The sequence below is a fragment of the Bicyclus anynana genome, chromosome Z, assembly GCF_947172395.1.
Source record: "Bicyclus anynana chromosome Z, ilBicAnyn1.1, whole genome shotgun sequence".
Classification (NCBI taxonomy): domain Eukaryota; kingdom Metazoa; phylum Arthropoda; class Insecta; order Lepidoptera; family Nymphalidae; genus Bicyclus; species Bicyclus anynana.
The window spans coordinates 21,061,137-21,085,638 of NC_069110.1; the positions used below are offsets into that span (position 1 = coordinate 21,061,137).

General features: G+C 36.9%; 2 protein-coding genes across 2 annotated transcripts in view; one reads left to right on the plus strand and one right to left on the minus strand.

The window, feature by feature from the left end:
• Positions 1–12,335: 12,335 nt before the first annotated feature.
• On the minus strand, positions 12,336–24,292 carry LOC112049739 (tissue factor pathway inhibitor-like). The gene is made up of 5 exons (XM_052890618.1): positions 24,094–24,292; positions 22,660–22,750; positions 21,621–21,730; positions 14,161–14,254; positions 12,336–12,649 (listed from the first exon to the last, which is right to left on the minus strand). Exons 1-5 carry the CDS (start codon positions 24,215–24,217, stop codon positions 12,508–12,510), a joined length of 561 nt encoding a protein of 186 aa, XP_052746578.1. The 5' UTR covers positions 24,218–24,292; the 3' UTR covers positions 12,336–12,507.
• The window catches only part of LOC112049741 (PHD finger protein 7-like), a 36,102-nt gene continuing 30,514 nt past the window's right edge, over positions 18,915–24,502 (plus strand). Inside the window, exons 1-3 of the mRNA XM_052890617.1 lie at positions 18,915–19,094; positions 20,862–21,024; positions 21,775–21,926. The gene's annotated coding sequence lies outside the window, so the exon portion shown is untranslated. The remainder of the gene's footprint in view (positions 19,095–20,861; positions 21,025–21,774; positions 21,927–24,502) is intronic.

Below are 24,502 nucleotides of genomic sequence, written 5' to 3' on the forward strand. Positions count from 1 at the left end.
AGTAGTTAGTATATTCTTTTTAAATATTATATATACCCCTGAAAGGGTAATGGCCTCCTTTATCTTCTTCCACAACTCCCTGTCTATGCCAGAATTCATCCATTCGCTTCCCTAAGAAGGAAAAAGAACGTAGGTACTTATCTTATGAAAATAACGGTTCAGCAAATTGCTTATTAATTTTTGTTTAGGTACATTATGTAGGTATGCTACACTAAAAATGGAGTAATGAAATTTTAATAAAAAAAAAATTCAACTGACTATCAACACGAAAATTAACCCACTAAACTAAAAAGCGAAAAATAACATCCTACCTATGTGCTGCCTTTTGATCAGTTTGAAGGCGGTACCAATCTATGTCGTGTTTTAATTAAAGCCTTTTTTGAAAGAACTACAGACATTTTGTAATTTAAACGGCTTGATACGGCACCGACCGACAGATTTTAAATTTTGTGTTGTTTTATAAAATTAATACATAGTATATTTATGTCGAGAGCCGTGACAGCCTAGTGGATATGACCTCTGACTACAATTCCGGAGGGTGTAGGTTTGAATCCGGTCCGGGGCATGCACCTCCAACTTTTCAGTTGTGTGCATTTTAAGAATTTAAATATCACGTGTGAAGAAAAAACATCGTGAAGATATCTGCATACCAGAGAATTTTCTCAATTCTCTGCGAGTGTGAAGTCTGCCAATTGGACCAGCGTGGTGGACTATTGGCCTAACCCCTCTCATTCAGAGAGGAGACTCGAGCTCAGTAGTGAATAGGTATAGGTTGACATTGATAATATTTATGTCTTTAAACAACATTAAATCTTCTATATTTTATTTTATTCATTAAATTTTATTACGAATTATATTCTTATTTTTAATAACAATTTATTTATTAATTAATATTGGCACACAAATCATAAAAGTGTGTTCCACTGATAATATTACTAACAATAATTGTGTCGGTCATATCCTCCCGATCAGTTCTGGAAAACTAACTGGTATGTGTGTTTTCCAAAGCCGATACAAGGTGGCGCTGATTTATGGAAAATGCGTTTTCACAGTAATGTTCGAGGTCCTACATCACGCTAACGAAGTGTTTAAGGCTTCGAAGTATATATACAAGTTTTCCCGTAGGATGTTCGGGGTCCAGGTCCTCGGCGTAAACAGAGGTGGAAGTTCCGTTGGGGTTTCCTATGTTATATATTCTCCGGCGTTACCGACCGCGCTAACACATTGCACAGACGACTATCGACTGTGTAGCACATTGCACCTTCGACGTCGACGTGTTAGCACATTGCACAGGCGCGTACGGAACCAAATTCTTAAATGCTGTCCGCCTCTTGTGCCGATGTGCTGGCTTAGAACAAGAGGCGAGTATCCGCACGAGGCCGCTTTGACCCTTATGCTAAAAAATGTTTTATTTTTTGATTATGATGATTATCAACCCATATTTGACTCACTGAGCCGATTAAAAAAATTCTCTGGTATTCAGGTTACCTTTGAGCACTTGGTATCTACCGACCTATCAGACTAGAGGAATTTAAAAATTGTAAGTAAAGAAGGGTTCGTTAAAACTACCAGTCGCGAAAATATACATCTATTGGCTGTGTATTTTAAGAGATTCTAAAAATAGGTAAAGAAAACTTCTGCTGATAAAGGAATTTTTATTGTTTTTTTTGAGTTAAGATTTTTCAGAATCCGCCTTTATTGGTATTCTCGGAGAGCTGCATTCTTAAGTCATGCTTAAGATATCCAATATCAGTTCACTACTATTATAATAAACTCAAAGAATATTTAGACTTCTGTATGACATATTTTTACTGGAAGGTAGAGGAAGATATTGAGCATTAAATAGGCTACTCTTTATATCGTGTTTTCACGCGGGTTGAGTCGCGGGCGTCTGCTAGTCTTTAATAAAAAAAATATTTAGACTTAATTCGCGTTAGCATCATGATGGTATTAAATATAAATGAAACAACGTGTCGAGAAGGTTAAATTACTATTAGGCCACTTTTTCAGTAAAGAAAGAGGGTCGGGTCTCGAAAGTAAGAGGGAAAACGTGTATACTTCAGTTCATTTCTCTTCAGCCAAAATTAAAGCTTCGACCGGGATTAAAGATAGACTCACACTGACTAAACGGAAGGCGAAGAAACGCGTTACGTGTTGTGATCTTATAAGCTTTCAATTCTTGTTACGCTTTTTCAAAATGCTGAACATGATTTTTATAATAGTTTATGTTTATTTATTTATTTTTGATATCCATTACAGTTTCAATCATTGAATGAAACGAAAGAACCTTATGTATGTGTGATTATTATACTTTTGATACAATGTCTGAAATTACCAAATTAAGGTGTGTTCATTAATTAAGCTTTTTGATACATTCGTAAATTGATCGCTTAGTTCATTTGACAGGGCTAAGAAGACGATAACGAAGCATTTTATTCAGCATAACAGTAAAGTTTGTGGTTGCAGGTACCTATTAGATTATCTTTAAGTAGTTACTAATGTTATTTATATATAAATTTTGTGAGATTATGGGTTTTTAATAACCAAATAAATAGATTATGGGTTTTGTGAGATTATGGGTAATCTCTGGATATATTGAACGGATATTGACTTAAATAATATAAAACCACGTTATTCGCATGTTTTAGGGTATTTCATTATATTTTATTTCCGTATTCCCACGAAAACAGGGCAAAAACTACGCGGATGAAACCGCGGGAGGTCGCTAGTCTTGATATAAATCTGTCGATAAAGCTAGTTTCCAGAAAAAGCCTTGTAATAAAATTTTGTTCCCATCGGAACTACGAGTAGGAAGTTGTTTGTTGTCAGAGAAATATGTCAGAGGTCGGGAAATCGGTGAACCTCTATAATCGTTCATGTTTCGCACCTGAAGTGATGGAGCGAGCGCGCCCGCCGGGTAAATGGAGCGTCAATAATTCCCTTTACCCTACGCCCCAGCATGAAACGTGCATACTCGCAATTGTAGTGGAATTCACGATCACTAAAATCAGGGGCATTTGCTTATTTATATCTACACATTTTTATATTCCTTCAATTATCACAGTTTACAATAATTCTTATGGAATAAAACATTACATATACATATGAATGTATGAATGTAAATGTGAATGATCACAGATACATTCATAATACACTATTAATAAAAAACGACTTGGTTGCTAACTATGGGCCTCATAAGAAGGCTCAGAGTCACACAGCCGGCGATGGAACGAGCTATGCTCGGAGTATCTCTGCGTGATCGAATCAGAAATGAGGAGATTCGTAGAAGAACCAAAGTCACCGACATAGCTCAACGAGTCGCGAAGCTGAAGTGGCACAATGTACGGGCCACATAGCTCTAAGTACCTATGGACGTTGGGGTCCCAAGGTGCTGAAATGGCGACCCCATTACAAAGACTATCACGTTTCACAGTGCGCGCCCGCCTACAGCGCACGGTGAAAGGTGCGCAGAATTGTTTGCGCATAAAATGTAACGCTGTCATTCGTTCATCGAATTTTACTGTCCATATTTTTTTCAATACCGGGGGCTATATATGAAAATTCGACTCATAAGAAGTAAACTCCAAAAAAATCGATAGTCTGTAAAGTCGGTTTGCTGACTATAGTTGAACGTGACAACGTCATAAGAAAATACTGATGGAATGGTTGCATTTTTCAAAAGAAAATGTTCGTTTTTCTAAAATACTGTTTAATAATCTTCATAGACCAGAATATACTTTATTTCTTGTAAAAAAAAAAGTTGGCAACCTTAGACCGAGGGGACGTCGCATGACGTCATGTTTTTTCAAGTTTGCAGCTCCATCGAATTATAAGACGTTGTCACGTTAAAAATGTTATGAAATCCATTCCTTACAAATGGGTAACAAATTTTAAACTTTCGTCAGCTCACGTTGTTTGAACGTATTGTTGCTCAGTCACGTGTCCTGACTGACGCAAGTTTAAAATTTTTGTCCCAAAAAAAGGGCTCAACGCCGCTAAAAGGTTTCACTTAAACAAAAAACAATAATTAACCGACTTCTTATTCAATCAAACCCAATTTCGAAATCACCTGCATAACAGTCTAGGTATTCTTTAAATTCTGAAGATTAAAAATATTTGCCAACGTATAATAAATTCATAACTCAGACAGTTATAGCGTCTCAGCCTAGCGTTCACCTATTTCCGTTAAAAATATCTCGGTCGATGTGTCAAGTTGTCATGAAAATTGAAACCTCTTAAAACTAGTTTACTATCTATCTTTGTACATTTTGTACCAGCCAGACCTGGACCAATTAAGAAAACCTCAACCGGCCCAGCCGAGAATCAAACCTTCGTCCGTCCGTACGTCTTGTGTATCCACTGCGCATACCACAGCGCCACGCAGGCCGTCAAAATAGTATATTAAAATGTAGAGTGCTCATCAAAAGTTACAATTAATTAGGAACTTGCATCGTGGGTCCAGTGGTAAGCCTATGTGGCTTTGGATCACGAGGTATTTAAGTAAGGTAAGTAAGGTAGGATTAAAATCCTGGCTTGAGTCGTACAATAACTATACTCAGCTTTTCTTTCTTCTAAGAAATTTTCAGTAAAAATCCTGAGCTCTGAGTTGAGAAGTTGGTGGACATACAGCCGTGCCTCGGGGAGTACTCTAAGCCGTCGATCACTGTCAATATCATTAACATACGATAGTGACTGTACTTAGGGTTCCGCAGTCCACAAGGAACCCTTTTAGTTTCGTTATGTCTGTCGGTCCGTTCGTCCGTCTGTCCTCGGTTTAGCGCAGAAAAAGCTGTAAATTAGCATGAGTAGATATGTACATTAAAAATGTGTACTTTACAATTGCACGTTGTAGAGTCAACATCTCCTGAGGATGCTCCGGTTTCGGGGTGAATCTTACAAGAGTATTTTGTCGGACCTGGGTGACATTGTCACATGGGATCGACGGCTCTTCGCGGGTGATAGCAAAATAAATAAATTATTTTCTATTAAAAATGTGAACAAAGTCGAATTATAATATCTTGAAACATATAGTTTTTTTTAGGTTACCTCCCTTACATGTAAAGTGGGGATGATTTTATTTTACTCGTTTATTCAATCTAGCATTGGAGCGGCATATCTTATCCAGGCCATATCTCACCTCCTACTCGCATAAGGGGGGTTGTTCTGGGCTTGTAGCGTGCCGCTAAAATATAGTGACAATGATGGTTATGATTGTCTTCTGTCCACCTATTGGAGGGGTCGATCAATACTGGCGGGGTCGCCATTCCAGCACCTTGGGACCCCAACGTCCATCGGCTCTTCGAACTATGTGCCCATTGCCATTCAGCTTCGTGACTCACTGAGCTATTTCAATGACTTTGGTTCGTCTGCGGATCTCCTCATTTCTAATTCGATCACGCAGATCAAGCGAGTTGTGTTGTGTTGTGTTTGGAGGTCCATGCAACAGGCCAATGTAAGCAGTGGACGTCCATCGGCTGATAATGATGATGATTATGATTATAATGAATCAGGAAACACAGACAGAATGTATGAAACAAGAGTTAAATTATTAAGCACCATAAAGGCAAACATACCCTCTCAGAATACAGTAAAACAATAATCTAAATACACCCCAGACCGCATCTATCTGACCATCAGGTGACAACGTTGTCAAACGCGATCAAATATCTAGTGTAGTATATATAAAATTCTCGTGTCACAGTTTTCGTTGGCATACTCCTCCGAAACGGCTTGACCGATTTTGATGAAATTTTTTGTGCTTATCCGGTATCTATGAGAATAGGTCAACATCTATTTTTTATAAGACACTCGCAAATAACGTAGCTTTCTATTGGTAAAACAATTTTCCAAGGTAGGATAGGGAAGTGGTAGGGTAGGGGTAGGATAGGGGTGCGATAGGGGTACGGGTGGGATAGGGGTAGGGTAGGGATTAGGGTAGGATAGGGGTAGTTGAAAGTTTACATCGAGTTTCACGCGGACGAAGTCGCGGGCGTCCGCTAATATCTAGTATAAAATGTCTTTGGCTAAGACTCATTCAGGATTATCGCTAAAGAATGTTGTGTGATTCAACGATGACGTCCTCCTTCGCTCACCTTATGCTCAAGTTAACAAATATATTTATACGCAGACAAATATGTAACTTCAAATTACAACAAACAAATTACCAAGATGCTCAAAGAAGATGTTGTTGCCGACACAGCACATATAAAATAACAAGTTATAAATTATGTATTAGCTTAAGATAACGGTAGAAATAAATGTGTAAAAAACAATTGATATAAAAATACATATACATCAAAAAGAATAATAAAATAATATTTACCGATATACATAAAACACTGTTTTAAATGAATAAGGATATAGTTGTTTAAGAATATAGTTTGCAATAAACGGAACGAAGTTATGACGACAACAGCGCCGTGTAGTCAGTTTTCGTACCTCTTCCTATTCGCCCCAAAACCTTTCGCCGGCTCTAGTGAAGTTCCAAAGTTCAACCTTTGTTTTCCTCTTACCGAACTACTACTCTCTACATCACACTACCACCACTACTTGCTACATCACTAACACTTCTCATACCATTACCTAACTACTCCTAAATTCTTCTCTAACTTATTGACCTGATGGTTATCGTCGTTATCAACCCATATACGGCTCACTGCTGAGCTCGAGTCTCCTCTCAGAATGAGAGGGGTTAGGCCAATAGTCCACCACGCTGGCCCAATGCGGATTGGCAGACTTCACATACACAGAGAATTAATAAATTCTCTGGTATGCAGGTTTCCTCACGATGTTTTCCTTCACCGATTGAGACACGTGATATTTATTTCCATAAAATGCACACAACTGAAAATTTGGAAGTGCATGCCCCGGACCGGATTCGAACCCACACCCTCCGGAATCGGAGGCAGAGGTCATATCCACTGGGCTACCACGGCTCACGGCTGATGGTTATCCAATGTAGTAAATAGGCTCGAATCCTGAATGGTCCATGAAATATTGAGCATTTCTTTGATACGAAAAATTCTGAATAGCAGCAGTGCTATTCTGTAATAACGTTTTTTCTCGCTAGTGCAAGTTTTGAATTCACCTCTATCTCTCTCTTTATCACATTATACTATAGAATGAGAAAGATAGAGGTGAATTCGAAACTCGCACTAGCGAGTTATAAAAACGTTATTACAGAATAGCCCTATGAAAGAGTTATGGGAAGTGAGTTATCAGAAAGAAGAAATACCTAATATAAAGAGCTCGAACCAAGATCTTTGTGATCCGCTGCTGCACAGAATAATCACTGAACGAACGAGGCAAGTTTAAAAACTTTTAGTTTCAAACACATTTGTCACGTAAAAATTATTTTGAAATTCTTTGAAAGGGTTATTATCAGCTTTGAGATAGTAAATAGGTTATGCGTAGAGCGAATTCATGATAAGATACTTCCTAATTAGCGTACAACCATTAACTTCCGAGGGTTAAAGCTACCGAGATTACAAAAAAAAAACGACCAATAGTTTGTCTCTTGCCCATAAAAGTAATATTATTATCACACATAAAATGTGATAAATAATACTACTTTTGCATTTACAATAAATATACTTGCCAACGATCCGCGGTCGGCTAGTCATAAATCATCGTTATCAACCCATATTCGACTCACTGCTGAGCTCGAGTCTCCTTTCATAATGAGACTCTGAGACCTCTTCACACACGCAGAGAATTAAGAAAATTCTCTGGTGTGTAGGTTTCCTCACGATGTTTTGCTTCACCGTTTGAGACACGTGATATTTATTTCTTAAAATGCACACAACTGAAAAGTTGGAGGTGCATGCCCCGGACCGGATTCGAACCCACACCCTCCGGAATCGGAGGCAGAGGTCATATCCAATGGGCTATCACGACTCTCAAGACCCATACTTTACCTCTTTATAATATTAGTACAGACGTAAGATTGCCCTGGGGTGCAATTCCGCTATTAATATTCGCTTATATAGCTTGGCAAATTCGTCCGTAACACTCCCGATGGTCCGCGCGGGCCGGGGGGCATGTAGCGATGAATGAAAAACCCACGACTGACGCACCTCACTTCCCCGCACGATCATGGGAGTGTCATATACGAACTTGCCAAGCTATAACAAGTTTTATTAGAATTTGCACTTTATTTCTATGGGATGCCAAAAATAAAAGGTCACTAAACAACGAAGGTTCCATGGAGACCAACGATGTCACAGCTTTACACAAGGTATTCGTGAAGATAAATTGACAAATGTCAGCCAAAAGCTGCGCGACTAGAAGCATCGCTATCTCTTTCTTTGCGTTGGGGTTAAAGAGATAGGACTACTCCGCCGCCGTTGGTCGAAATGTTGTGTATTTCTCTTCACGAGCTGTGTTTGGTCGCATACTAGGCGACCAGTTCATATCAAACTTTGCTCTTGAGACCTTTGTAAAACTCTTGATATTATCCTATAGAATGCAGTAGAATATCGCATAACATCCACAACAGACGTTATTATTTCATTTCATTATTCTGTATTTGTCTGGCAGACGCCGAGCGTACTTCCACTTTGCATTGCAAAGCAAAATTTTGAATTTTAGCTATAACTAGCGGACACTCGACTTTGTCAGAGTAAAATTTAGATTTTCCCAAGTCCCGCGGGAACTATGGTTTTTACCGAGATAAAAAGTATATTTTTTTTTTCATTTTAGTATCGTGGGTGTATTGACTTTATGAATAGGTTATTGCTCATTAAAAAATTGGTGTGTAAACAATAAAGTTTTAGTTGATTAAATAAGCTTGTTTTATTTTCATAATACATTGCCTTTTAATTCATTAATTAAATTGAAAACACATTAATATATATGCTTGACAGTCAGGCTAATGTGCAAATACAATCAGTAAAAAAATAAAAATAAATTTATGTTAAGAAGTTGTGAAAAGTAATAATTATGCTAAGAAGTTCTAAAAAGAATCCTATATCAATCTCGCCAGTGTAAAATTGGGGATCCAGTATCCCCACGGTTTTTGATACAGAACCCCCAATTATACACTACTAATGATCACGCTGGGCATGCAGGTTGGTCATTTGCAGAACTGAATTTCCGGAATGTGCCATTTATAAAATCCAGCCAGTTGATATCATCATATCAAGCGGGTTGCAGGGAGCCACTGGATACTGTCGGCTCGAGACCGTTGTGCTTGGAGGTCCATGCAAGAGGTCTATTTCTAATTTAGCGATTTCAAAAACAGTTCAAAAAAGAAAAATGGTATTAACACATTCTTATTTTAAGACCTACTCAATGACGCCCCACACTCAGGGTTACAAGAGTAAAAAAAGTCATCCCTACTTTACATGTAGGGGAGATACCCTAAAAATATAGTTTTCAAAATTTTATTTTATAACTTTATCGGCGTATCCTATTTACATACTCATGCTAAATTACAACTTTCTAGTACTAATAAACTTTAACACTATAAAATTCTGTTTTATATAGTATAAATAACATATATTCTGTAATGGTCTTTTCACGACCTTTCATTTGATACCAGTATTGTTAGGGTTAGAAAAAAACAAACCTAACCCCCCACTTTTTTCAGTTACGGCCGCCATTTTGAAAATTTATATAGCCTATGTCACTACCACAACTGTCACGACCTCAATAACACCACATATGTCAAAATTTGTCTAGCCGTATGGGCTGTAGGGCGTGCCAAAGAAATGGACATACATACACACGTAGGTACACACATACATACGCTCGAAAAACATAACCGTCCTTCTTACGCAGTCGGGTAAAAACATCTCAGTATCACTCATTATGAAAATCAGGTCAACAAGTACAGCATTAAACTTTAAATAACCATTAAAACTATGCTATTCATGTTTATGAAACATGAAAAACAGAAAATTATAATTGCACTACGGTATACAAAATAAATGTATTTTTAAAAATCAACTTTAATGAGAAGGTTTTAATTACAGTTACATAAACCAGACGTTTACCCTGTAGTATTCACGTAGGAGCTGAAAAGTGGAAATTTTAGGATTTACTCACCTGCTGTTAAGTAGGTACCTTCACCAAGTATGAGCCCTCAATTTTGGTAGATGCTTACTCTTAGGCAACCAAAAAAAAATAACTTCAGAAATACTCAACCAACAGATCAGAAAATTGTAAGAATAGTTAACGTGTACATTTCTAAAATCACACCTTAAACGTAATCTAGACAGAGCAACACTTTGCAGGGCATACAAGGAACTCGTCACGACACGTCACGTCGACAAAATGCCTCCCTGTGTCCAATAACCTAAGGCGCAGGTGTTCCTCACATGAGCCTCGTATGCCTGTTGATACATCGGCAGGCAGCAACCATGCCCTTCAGACTGGAACATAGCTCCTGGGTGGCCGGAATAAGTAGTCAACCGCAGGACACAGGCCTTATAAAGGGCCTTTTGAACTCCACAATCCTGAGCCGTCTGAGCCGCGCGTATCCTACCCGCTAGTAATGTAGCTTTCAATTAGTGAAAATATTAGTTTAGAGCCGTGATGGCCCAGTGGATACGACCTCTGCCTCCGATTTCGGAGAGTATGGGTTCGAATCTGGTCCCGGGCATGCACCTCCAACTTTTCAGTTGTGTGCATTTTAAGAAATTAAATATCACGAGTCTCAAACGGTGACGGAAAAACATCGTGAGGAAACCTGCATACCAGAGAATTTTCTTAATTCTCTGAGTATGTGAGTCTGCCAATCCGCATTGGGCCAGCGTGGTGGACTATTGGCCTAACCCCTCTCATTCGGAGAGGAGACTTGAGCTCAGCAGTGAGCCGAATATGTGTTGAGAATGATGATGGTGATTAGTCTAATGGGTTAAGTGCTTAAGGCGTAAAAAAGTAACAAAACAAAGTCACATCCATATTTTTAGTGTAAGTTATATTTTAATCTCGTAGTGAGGGAATTGCTATTTACCCATAAAGTGTTTTTCAGATAGCATGGGTACGGTGACAGCTCGTTTCACTCTTAAAAGTTTGCCGCGATTTACGATTATAGTACGTATTATGAACGTCATAAGGCAACTGTCACCGTACCCATGCTATATCAAAAACACTTTAGTGACGTCGGTAATGGTATCATCGCCACTGAACTCGGCAGACTACATTATCGCTGAAGGGTGAATATCGATGGGACAGAGCCGAAGGGAAAGTAAACCCATTTTAAACAGTAAACACTTTATGAATCTCATTACGAAACTCTGTCAATATCGTTGATCATATTTTGTAGGTATAACACACCTAATCTCCCAACACAAAATTAAAATAATTATTAAAACTCAACCGACTTCAAAAATGACTTGATTATAGCTAAGTATACATATTATTTCGCAACATTTGTCTGTTGCTCTGTGTCTAAGCGGATTTCACCAATAGAAAAGTTGGTGCATGAGGATAGTTTAAACTATAAAATTTGTCAAGGATTCGTATAAATTGGTTGAAATATTGTGTTGATACCTATTGTTAGGAGTGTCGAAAATGTTTAAAGTTCAGAGATTAATACGCGGGCGAGCAAACTGGCGTTTGCTAGTAGGTATGCACTAAAAAGCGAAAAATAACATCGTTTATACCTGATGCGATGAGCAATCTACTGATCGGTTTGAATAAAGAGTAAATTCCAAAAAACGGACGATTAATTACAACTCAAACAGTTTTCCAAAACGCCTTGTAATGTTATTTTCATTACAAGGCGTTAGCAATAAAATATATAGTAGGAATTAAGTTTATAGTAGCAATTGCTTGTTAAATTTTGACAGGCGATTTGTCGCAATATATAAGTCGGTAACACTGTACGAGTACACTAAATTATGAAATAAACTTTGTTTTCTTCATGACATGGAGATGTTCCGTATTGTTCTGAAGGTTTTTATAAAATTTTTATATTTATAAGTCGGCAAAACCAAAGTCTCTACAGGTTTGAATATTCAACGAGCCCAGATTCAGCGAGCTCACGGACTGTCACTGGACTTGTTTCTATATTTTATAACCTTCATTATTTTAAAAACATCCCGACAACTTTTGTTGTCGGATTTTGTTGCGACTTTGGACTTTGTTGCTCGTGCTGTCAAAAAGGTTATAACTATAAAGTACTTTATACTTATAATATTGAACATAAAATTAATATATTGTAATTATATTATGTTAATATATTGAAATGTGCTATATAACCTTATAGGAGAGGAAGGGTAATATTTAGAAAAATATGGCTTAAATAAAGCACTATTTGATTATTGAATATTGCGTATAAATTGTGTTTATTAACCAAATACATATTATAATAATAATAAGCCGTTTATTCCCAAATCACAAATACAAAATAATATAATAAAAACAATTAAAAAGGATAAAGAACTTAAAAACTAACTTAAATTTACAAAAACTTAATTCTAAAATAATAAATATTTATTGTAGAATTATATTATTCATTATTGTACTTTTTTATATTAGTACAATCTACATTAGTACAAGTCAATTAAGGTCTAACTTATGCTCCGTAGCGCCGGTACAAACACTGACACAGTCCTGCTGTGTGTCGAACCTGTTGAGATTACCGCCGCAACCGCTGTACGAGAAACCCCTGCACCTACGTGACGTCATGTCAAAATACCACCTGCAACAGTTTCATCATCATCACCACACAGCATCACACACAGCCTATTTTAACGGCCACTAGAGGGTCAGGCTTCCCTAATGATAAGCCTCCCTAATGATAATGATAAGGTTAAATTATTAAACTATCAGATAATAATTAGTTATAATCACCAGACACTGTAGCCATGTGGCACGTCGAATCTCTTTCTACAAACGCTAACGCTTCGAAATGTAAAAAAATGTATGGGAATAACAGATAAGATCGATAACTTGATGACTACGATCAGCCTGTATCCATCCACTGCTGGATATACGCCATTCCGAGAGTGCGCCATCACACACGTTCCTCCGCCTTCCTCATCCAGCCACTTCTCACTACCTTGTTGTCGTCGGACCATCTACCTGGAGGGTGTCCTACACTGGGTTTGCTGGTACGTGGTCTCTACACCAGAACACGTCTGCCCCAGCGGCCATCTGTTCTGCGACAAATATGGCCCGCCCACCACTTCAGTTTGCTATTCCTGTGGGCTACATCGATTATTTTCGTTCTCCTACAGATTTGCTCCTTCCGGATTTTGTCCTTCAGAGCGACTTCTTACATAGCACTCTCCATAACTCGCGACTTTTTTATGGATAAGGCCAACCAATGTTCACGTTTCCGCTCCATACGTCATCACAGGCAAGACACGCATTAAAGACTTTTGTCTTCCGACAAACGATTTGAAGACCCGACGCAATTTCCCAAATATTGTCAAACTAATCTGAATTCTTCTGTCAGCCTCCGTGCCGAAGTTATTCCTACCTAGCTATATCATTTAACCTAGATAGTTGTATTACTGAACAAGTTGATTACGTGACCTATAGACACCGAATATCATTTCATTACATTATTTAATTTTCGAAGCGTTTGCGATCGTAGAAAGAGAATCGGCGTGCTATTAGGTTACAGGCCTCAGGACCGACCACTTAGCGTGCTCTCCGAGGCACGGGAATGTAGTACCACCTACTTTCCAAGTTCGAGCTGAGAATTTCAGTGAAAATTTCTTACAAGATAAAATAACTCAGTCAGTAATAAAATAAGTCAGTTCTGTAACCACATAGGCTAACCACGGTACCGACGAGACGAAACATTCTAAATTAACAGTTATTTTTTTATATTTGCCATATTTTTAAATAATAGATAGACCTATTCCTAGTCGGGAATGACTATGTTAAGAGTAGATAGTACGTCAGTAATCCAGCGAGCGGGGATCGAACCGACGACCACTGATGAGTCCGGCCTCTTTACCATGGGGCTATTTCTTTACCATGTAGCGTTTAAGGCAAATTGAAAAACCAAATGGGACATCAATTCGCAGGGTATGCAAGGAAAACATCTTACAATGCATACCGTCAGACCTGAGCCTGAACTCTAAGCAAATGTAGGTACAGGTCATGCCTCACTATAATATCTCGGAATCATGGTGCTATAATTTTCTATGGAAGCTTACTATAGTATTCATAGAAAATTATAACACCTATAATATGAACCTTGGATTATATCCGTTGCAATGTCCGAAATCTTGTTGGAACCGGCAAAATATTCTGGGCTTAAGGTCTGTTGGCGCCGGATGTGTGCCATAGTCTGCAAAAAATTATTTATTATTTATTTATTACAATAAAAACTATACTTTTTAACCGACTTCAAAAAGGGGGAAGTTTCTTAAGTTGACCGGTGACGGTCCTAAGTCGATGATGTATTAATTCAAGCCATGAATATTGAAAATTTTTAGGTATTTCAGATAGTGCTCTTTCATGTGGTCCTTTCAGAAAAGTCCTATTAGGTACAATACGCCACCGGCTTTGCACCGTCTTCAAACTAATCAGCAGGTAAAACATAATAATATTGGGATGTTATTTTCCGCTTTTTAGTTTAGTGGGTACGTTATTAGGTTTTGATTTCGGTTGTATTTTTTTAAAATTAAAACTTCCTAACGTTTACGCTCGTTTGTAATGCGTGCTGCCATCTACAAGCATAGTGTAGCAGTGTTTGTTATTTTGAACAACTAGTAGATGGCGTTTTAGTGAACTTTGAAACAATCCCTTTTTGTACTCTTCAAGAACCTGTTGCGATGCAGTCATAGAGTACAATGCAGTTATGCTAGCTAAAGTGTTTTTCAAATAGCATGGGCACGGTGACAGTTCGTTTCACTCTTGAAAGTTTGCTGCGATTCACGATAATAGTACTTAATGTGAACGTCTTAGGGCAACTGTCACCGAACCCATGCTATCTGAAAAACGCTCGTATAGCCCAGGATTCGTGGAACGATTACTATCAAGTTAATTTTCCGCGTGTAGCTTTATCTTTATAAGACTTTCAACTTTTTTATTTACGAAAATTCTTGGTTCTGGTAGCTAACTTTGTTGCCAGGAAATGAAAATTTCTGAGCGTCGGAACGAGATAACCACGCAATTTATAGGATATTGTCGCTGTTAAGTTGTATAACTTAATTAAGCTACAGTAAAAAAAAAACATCTGGTTAGTAGCAAGTTTTGGTAAACTCGACTTCTCCCAACTTGTATCAATAGTAAAATTAAAGCACAACAATAGTAATCTAATGTTATTGTAAATAAGTATGTATTCAGTATTCACCGTATTTTAGTTAAAAATAAAAACAAATATTTAAGTATACTAATATTTTAAAAAGAAAAGATTTGATTGTTTCTATTGAATAGGACGGACGAAAGAATTTGAAAACTTCTTACACCATTAGAATCCTACGTGCACGTTATCTCTGATGGACATAGGCTATATTTTATCCTTGTATTCCCACGGGAACATGCAACTATGTAGGAGAACTGTAGACATTACTTCAGATTACAGATTATTGGAGCAATATCCAAGCTCAATAACAAATATCCATCTGAACATAGATTAAAATTTCCAATACTAAAATGGGACGTAATCCTCATCAGAACCGCGGCAGATGCAGTCTTCACTAATCCTTCAGGCATGCTTGGATAGACAGCTCGAAGGATTTGGCTCAAAATGTATTTATGGTAAAATTGAATATTAAACTCATTTTGCTCTTTTCGCGAAATCCTTACTAATCTGTAATGCAACACTCTTGAAGCACGTAGAGCGCGTAGAACTTAGATTTGTCCACTTCCAGCAGAGTTGTGTGTTTTAGAAATTCCATGTGATCCACAAGATTTAGTGGACCGCTGAACTTAAGAGCGCTTATCTTCTACAGTGCTACCTCATCTCTTACTTATTATTATTGTAAAGAGGTAAAGTTTGTATGTTTGGGTTTGTGGTTGTAGGAGGTAATCTCTGGATCTACAATAACGAATTTAAAAATTCTATTACCAATAGAAAGCCACATTGTCCATCATGGTCCTCTATCATAAAACGTCTGCCGTTTGGTAATATGAATTGTTATAATATATCTTATCTTATTTATTTATATATTATCTTATCAAAATAAATTACTTTATAATCAAGAGGATATTATAGCGATAAGATTTGCCTTTTAAAGTATGTTAATTAGTCATATAGTTTCGGAGATAATACAAAATTTCTAAAAGACGCAATAATGCCGCTAAAAGACGCCCCGCGGTTTCACCCACGTAGTTCCTGTTCCCGTAGGAACACAGAGTAAAAACAGCCTATGACACTCGCAAATAACGTAGCTTTCTATCGGTGAAAAAAATTTCAAAATCGGTTTTGTAGATCCAGAGATTACCCCCTATAACCACACAAACTGTACCACTTATAATCTAAACATATAAAACTCAAAGGTGACTGACTGACTGACTGACATAGTGATCTATCAACGCACAGTCACAGTATCTTTACTGTGGCACAGCCCAAACCACTAGAAGGATCGGGCTGAAATTTGGCATGTACCTATAGATTTTATGACGTACGCAACCGCTAAGAAAGGATTTTGATCAATTCTACTCCCAAGGGGATAAAATAGGGGATGAAAGTTTGTATGAAACACATAGGCTACTTTTCATCCCGGACATCCCCATACGGTTCCCGTGGGATTTGTGAAAAACTAAATTTCACGCGGACGAAGTCGCGGGCGTCCGCTAGTAAATAATAATAGCCTTCCTCGATAAATATGCAATCGAACACTGAAATAAATTTACATCACGCTACGACAAATAAAAGCAAAGCACCGATCAAAGTTGTGGCGAAAACGTAGAAAAAATGTTAGGTACGTCGGATAGTCTTCCTAATATTAAAATGCGAAATGTCATTCTCACGAAATCACTAAAACCGTTTGACGTACAAAGATAAAATTTGGCAGTCTTTAGTTAGGATAAGACTGAATTAAAGAGGTCAATTTTGTATGAAAGTCTTTAGACCTCTTTAATCCGGCCCTATCTCAAAATCCGTTCTTAGCGGATACCTACTAATTATAAACTACCTCCCTGCCAAATTTCATGTTTGTACATCAAGCAGTACCTACTCGAGATTTCTTGATGATTATAATATGATTAAATATTTGTATTCACACTTTCTTTTTACTTGTATTGGCAAAAGACTATGACATGAACCTACTACAAGGAGAAGAAGTTAATCTTTAAAGTTTAAACATACACGAAAACGTTGAAATAGCAGCGACATTATTTCCGCATATGAAATATTTTTAATTAAAGTCAGCAATAATTGGTGATTTTTGATTTTAAATTACTTTTTTTTCATCGATGTTTAATAAAACACTTCATACTTTTTAAATATTTGAAAAAACCAATTGAGAAAAACAAAATAAACACAAAAATATTTTTCTAGTGTTACCCGGGATCGAACTCAGGATTATTAAAACTATATCCAAATGACTATGTAGAACTTAGTTGAAACTAATGTACGCTTACTGTCTGATATGATGTAAAATCGCTGGCCTAAATACTCAATGTATTTAGGAGTACTCGTACGAGTATGTGTCTTTGAACTAATAACTAAAAATAAAAATAATTAATACTCAGTACGTGTTTTAGTAAGTACCTACGTCTCTCCTCTAATAATAATATTCGGAACATTTTTCTAACTCTGATACCTAGTAATTTATTTCCGCAAGTTAGTTGCGGACACATGCATAACCTCCTATGTCCTGTACTGAAGTTAGTCTTTGTACTGAAGTTTTGGCCCCTTGGTCTTTATGTAACTAAAGGCGGAATTATATTTGTTTCACCCATAGATAAGTATCTAATATCTATGGTCTGACCTGTCGTTTCGTGACGCATCAGAACAGACTCGGTATTATTTAATTTGTAAACGACTCATCACAAGTCATCACGACATGTCACAACACATACTTAATATGTGTAAAAGTTGCCCTAAAAAATGTATTATATCGTCTACAGATTCTATTCTGAATTCTGATGCGTCGTGACGTGACCTGCGACCATAGTTCTAAATAGTCAAAGGTGATCTTTGACTATTACAACCTTTGACACCTAAGATTACAACTATGGTCGAAGGTCATGACACGACTCGTCAGACAAATATGATTGCGCCTCATAAAGCCTAAGTCAGACTACTTTAGCATTTTAGTCGAGTAGCGAGCGTACTAAAGGACTGCTGCTGCTGCTACTGCCTACTGCCCAAAAATCGTTCGCATTTTTGTTAGATTACTGTTCGTTTTCAGTTTACAAGTGAGTGGTGGTTTGCAAGATGAACAACTTTCAACGCAATATTGTGAATAAACTGATTAAGCTAATCACATTATTAGAAAGAAGCTACGGGTACGCGTACAGCGTTACGTCATTTTGTGATTTTAGGAGCAACTAATGAACTCGACTAATTCGCCAGGTTCGGACTTGTTTAGCCGGTGAAGTGAACCAGTAAGCGTGACGCATGGTGGGAGGCGCTACTCGCCCGTTTTAAAATAGATTAAAATGGATTGACTTAACTAAACTATTTACTAACCTACTCGACTAAAGTGTAGTGTAGTGTACACGTTTTGGTGTTCGGACACGTTTTACAGCTACTCGACTAAACTGCTAAAGTAGTCCGAAGTCCGAACAAGCCTTAACTTCTCTTTTTTACTAATTTATAGTAATCTGTAGTTGTAGCAAAGACCATAATGGATTGTAGTTAAGCTGTGCAAACTGACAATTAATCTTGTTCTACTTTGTTTTTAGCCGACTTCCAAAAAGGAGGAGGTTCTACGTTCGGCTGTATGCATGTTTTTTTTTTATGTATGTCCAGCGATAATACGTATCTGTAGCTGTGTTGTTCTTGGCCTTGTTTGTTAATTTACTCTTTGGCTTGTTAATCTTCATTTGTCGTCTGTGTTGTTAATGTTTTGAACAAAGAATATATTTGAATTCTTTGATCATTATTGATCGACGTTTACGGTTAATTTGAGTAATTTTGTTTTTGAAAAATTAAAATCATCTACACCTTTTTGGTTCTGTCTGTCCGTGATTTAGCGCAGGAACTATTGCTATTGCTACTAGAAAGCTGTAAAGTAAGAGTAAATGTGTTAAACTTACATTACAAAAGTGAACAAGCGTAAAATAAAATCTATAATTTTTTTTTGAGGTACCGCCCCTGCATGTAATGATGATTTCTTTAACATCTCATAGTATGGGGTCTTTATATGATACGTCTTTAAAGATATAAGGGGTCTTCTACCACTATTTTTCGATTCAGGGATCCATTAGTAAAATATTAAGGTTTTAAAACCATCAAGTGCCACCCCCATCTACCAGCTAAACGATTGTTTAGGGATACGTGAAAAATTCACAGAATTAGGATATATAATGAAGTTAGAAGGAAAACTATAACTGCTAAGTTGTAAATGCCATTTAAACAGTAATAGACCAAAAGACAAAATAAGACAAAATATTTTGGCATTCCATGGATTCACTGTGCAGCCAGGTCCATCAGGTGGCATAGAGAAGAACTCTGAGCAGATCCCCAGGCTTGTGACCGATGGTGAAGGGTTAAGGACGTCCTTTACAGTTAACTAACACTGCCCTTCTCCTCTCGTGTTGTTCTCTCCTAGCCAAATTTGGTAAAATTCTACTAGAGCAGCATTGGATACTCTTTCTAATATAGTTCGTTCTAGTAAGGCCAAGGTCTTTAAGCAAGTTATAGAAAGAATTTGCTGGTAATCTCGCACCTACTTCTACAGCGTACAAACTGACCACAAGCCATTTTTAGTTACTTCATTTGTTAGGTCATAATATTTTTTCACTTTTATACTGTGGCCCTTCGGAATGTTAGTCTCCCACAGCATAGTAAGCTCACAAGTACTCTATGTTTAGTTTGCTTTGAAAAAAGGAAATGACTGGTCTAGATCTCAAAATAGGGATTTTATAATGTTTTTCATATGTATCCATTAATAAAGTCCAACCAAGTGCAGAATCTAGGATTGAATAGGGTTTACTTCTAATATAGATAGATATATTAGATTATTGAAGTTATAGAAGAGATAGATAAAGTAGCCTGCTTTGACAAAGTTAATTTGTATTTTATTTGTAGGCTAGCCTTTTGGAGCTGTAGCTAGTGAAAGGCTTATAGCTTCATATATAATTTGAAGTACTCTATCATGAGGATATGAGTAAAGTCCCCTATCCAGGAGCACCTTATGTCTAACTTTTGACAATATAAAAAAGTCTCGTCTCTCTCACCAATCAACCTATCTGTATAATAAATTAAATAGAATTCTTAAATCTGTGACTTACAGTTGTCAGACTTAAAACTTAGATTATGAAGCTGATTTAATAACTCAAACTATGAAGTAATTGAAAAATTATTAAAATTAGAAATACAAGTGTAGTAATCTAATAGATATATTTATTATGTATATAGTTATTTCAAAATCAAAATCAAATCTTAAACAAAAAACTTTAACAAACACATTAAGTGTATGTTGAGATAAATTAAAATATTTGGGACAAAGGTTTATTAGAATGACGTTGAACACTCACATGCGCATATAAACACATGCATACACATACGCACACATACGCAAATGCGTACACACAAACACATACATTCACACACACACACAATATATCTAACTGCATGTTATTCTATTAATCCTGTATTGTTAAATTATTGTTTTATTCTAAGCAGAAAGAGTGAGGATCCTGAGATACTGGTTTTTCAAACTGAATTCAGGATTCTCAGCACCATTATAACTTATTTTATAGACTTACTTATTTTAGCAATAAGTTTTATTTAATTTCATGCAATTAACAATTGCCTTCCTGTTCCTATTGCCTAGCCACAAGTATAGCAAGATTTTTCAGTGGCTTTCCCCATCATACCAAGTTATTGTGATCTGGGAGAGTCACTTGAAAGGCATTAAGATAAAACTTTAATAAAGGAAGAGATCAGTCATAGCTGAGCGCCACTTAGTGCCACATGGATGCAGAACTCACCTAAAGGTAACCACTCATTTTAGATTCCTAAAATCATTCCAAGCACTTTGTAATTATCATTTTCATCTTGTTATAATATTTTACTATATCGGTCTCCCATAATTGTTACTTGCACCCAACCCAGCTCTATTAGTCTGTGCACCTGCCATAAATTGTTAATGGAATTGAAACCTTGAATTAAATTATCTGGCACACTCATCTTTTGTGTTTCAACTAATTTGTCTTAGGACTTTACCAAGACATGCGTTTTGTTAACGCTAAGATATCTTTAGATCTCCGATGGCTTCAATCTTAACACAAAACTGTTGTGAGCCCTGAATAAAGTTAAGATGTTAGCAGGGTGTGCCAATCCAAATCAAAACTTTAATGTCTATGACATTTGCATCAAATTTTGCTAGATGGGTTCGGAGCACGAATTGCATACGAATTCTAAGGAATAAGTTGTCAATTAATCAGATAAAGTTGTCAGTAAGATAACTCTGATTGTTAGAACTAGGAAGCTGAAATTTGGCATGAGCCGATCCCCTAATTTTTCTGGTTTGATTGTATTTCACCATACTGTGTAAATTCTAATCCATATCCTGTCAATATATTATATTTACCTCGACACGTGTTGTGACACTCTGACAACGTGTTGTACGCGTTCAGATTGAACGGACAGCTTCCGATAGTGTAAGACTTGCAGTCCTGTAACTGTAGGTCGTAGAAGTATCTGTAAATAGATCATTTTGCTATCATAATCAACTTGCTTAATAGGTCACTGCATAACAAGGCGCTATAGGAAGGAGAACAAAGTTTGATTCAGCTAATGCTTCTGGAACCACCAACTGTAACACCAGCACAACCAACTTCAACCACTAATACTAATTTCACAGAAAACTTGGAAGAAATATAAGCACTGGACTGAGGTATGATGCAACAAAATACTTGAATGAAAGTAGTTAGATATTCCTATACAAGTATATTGTTTTATAACAGCTTGAGTGCTTTGTGTGCTGTGCTTTCTACATGCTTTTTGACAGACAGGTAAGTAAAGTAGACAACTGTGGAATTTGAATTATGATAGCATTTAGACGACAATACATTACTAAATGTCTTCCTTCAATCTTAAAGCTAGATAAGATTTCAATATATGCATAAATTCACTTAGGTATATGTATTAGGTATTCAATATATGCATAAATTACATTAACCAGTAGCACCAATGTACTTTTAGGTATTGTATTTTAAGTGGTAAAAATCCTAAACCTATAAAAACAATACATGTAAATTTAATTTAAATGTTTTACTGATTTCAAGATAACTGTGTCCTCAAGTTATCTTTTTGAATTATTATTTGTCTATCTGTTTGTCCGAGCTAATCTTTGGAACGGCTGGGACGATTTTAATAGATCTTCACTGGAAGATAGAGGAGTTATTGATCAACATAGAGGCTACATTTATACCGGATAAATTCATAGCTCCCGCAGGTTTTTTGAAAATCGAATTAAACGCCAATGAATTCGCAAGTGTCAGTTAGGGGAATATATTATTATGAATGTTTCGACACAACTCACGTTTTATCAGAATCATACGCAATTCATAATCATGAACCTGTTTATTTATTACCTAGGACTTAGGATTTGCTGGGTAGGTACTTACTTTGGTCGAAACTGTCCGGTGCCGTGACAATCGTAACCGTTTGGTTGGAATTTACAAGTTACTGTAGTATCTAGCTTAATGAAGTGAAATGCTGAAACAAAAGATAAAATTTTAATTTCTCGACGTTCGGTTCGTCAAAGGAAAAAAAATTAATTTAAAATCGGTTATGGCATCTTCGAGCAATCGATGTACATACATAAAAACAAATACCGGTCATCTTGAGAACGTCCTCCTTCTTGAAGTCGGTTAATGACGGAACCCTTTTGGGATGACTTTGTTGTTGGTTAGACTATTCCTTGTCATTATCATTATCATCATCTATTTTAACCTATTTTAACGGCCCACTAGGTCAGGTTCATCAGGTCTCCCTCATTATAGGAGAGGGGATGTGGAGGCACCCCGCTGCTCCCATGCGGGTTGGTGAGCATAATAAGTGCGGCGGGGATTTAAAGTGGCGGATTTGTAGTCTTAAACGCCGTAGGCCCTATAGTATCAGTCGCACTTTTTATTATCCATATTTCTATGTTAATGTTATAAATACAAAAGTAAGACTGTCTGTCTGTAACCTTTTCAAGGCTAAACCACTGAACCGATTTTGATGAAATTGGGGCAAACGATTACTGTTTATCCCGCAATATTTTATGATTCCCGCGGTATATGAAAAATCTTTGGCCTTTTATTCAATTAATAGCACACTTAGATTCTATAACTTTATTAGGATTTTGATTGGTGCTGGGCCCAAGTTCCATACTAAGTTGCCCATCATCCTTTGTGTTACGATCTTGATCCTTCTTCTCTCTTCTAGCACAGAACAGCGAGACGCCGCGATCGGTGGCTCATCATCATCGTGTGCTTGATATTCACACGAAACAAAACGTTTTGCTTCTAGAAGTTCTAAGATGCGCACCACGACTATTCCAGACGAGAGAAAGACAAATGTCAATCGACCAAATACAATTGGAATCTAAAATATCGCTGTCTCTTTCGTTGCGATAGTACAAAAACTATATTATTTTTTCCGGTTTGGCCGCGCATTTGTCATTTTGTCTTGGAGGGGTCCTGTATCAAAATAAATTGGGGGCCCGAATGAAGGGTAAAATTTTCTCACAAAAGAAAAAAAAATGCTTGCTTAAATTAAATATGTCAGTGACAACTATATAGAATGTTTCCAACTACATATTTAGCGCACGCTTTTTTGACATTAGTCATTTCTGAAGAGAAACTATACCTGCGCAGGCAGTTTTCTTATGTTTCTTTTTTTTTTCGGGAAAGGCCAGTGGTGATTCAGTGAGATTGTGGGTTACTTTTACTAATATTTGTTTTATATGTAAGGGGCTTCTATAGAAGGCAGCTACGCCCCTCCGAGCTAGGTATGTCGTGGGTCGCGCGATAGGCCTACAGAATCTGAATATCAAGATACTTGATAGTACTTACATTCGGGCGTAGTCGGCGTAGTCGTGATATTCAGTTCACTACTTTCATTTTTTATACCGTAACATATCACTGTATGAATAATCGGCAGAACAAAAACATACCCAAGAAAACAACTCGACAACATTTTAATTAGGTATTTTATGAGTTGTAACAAAGCTGTAACAACTGTAACTTTTTATTGCTGATGAAGTCTATTACCTTTTCCACAGCCGTGACATTTTCTAATAATAATTAATCAAAAAAAATAATCAATACATACATAACAGATACTAGCGGACGCCCCGCAGTTTCACTCGCGTAGTTCCCGTTCCCGTGAGAGTACCGGAATAAAATATAGCCAATGACACTCACAAATAACGTGGATTTCTAGTTGTACCAGAATTTTAAAAATCGGTTTAGTAGATGCAGA

Bases quoted from the DNA above. Each gene is read 5' to 3' on its own strand.
- LOC112049739 (XM_052890618.1), bottom strand. From the start codon at position 24,217: ATGTTGTCGAGTTGTTTTCTTGGGTATGTTTTTGTTCTGCCGATTATT. The intron at 22,751-24,093 runs GTAAGTACTATC...CTTTTGTTTCAG, and splicing joins TACGCCGACTACGCCCGAAT to CATTTCACTTCATTAAGCTA. The intron at 14,255-21,620 runs GTAAATATAATA...AATTTTTTGCAG, and splicing joins GTGTCACAACACGTGTCGAG to ACTATGGCACACATCCGGCG.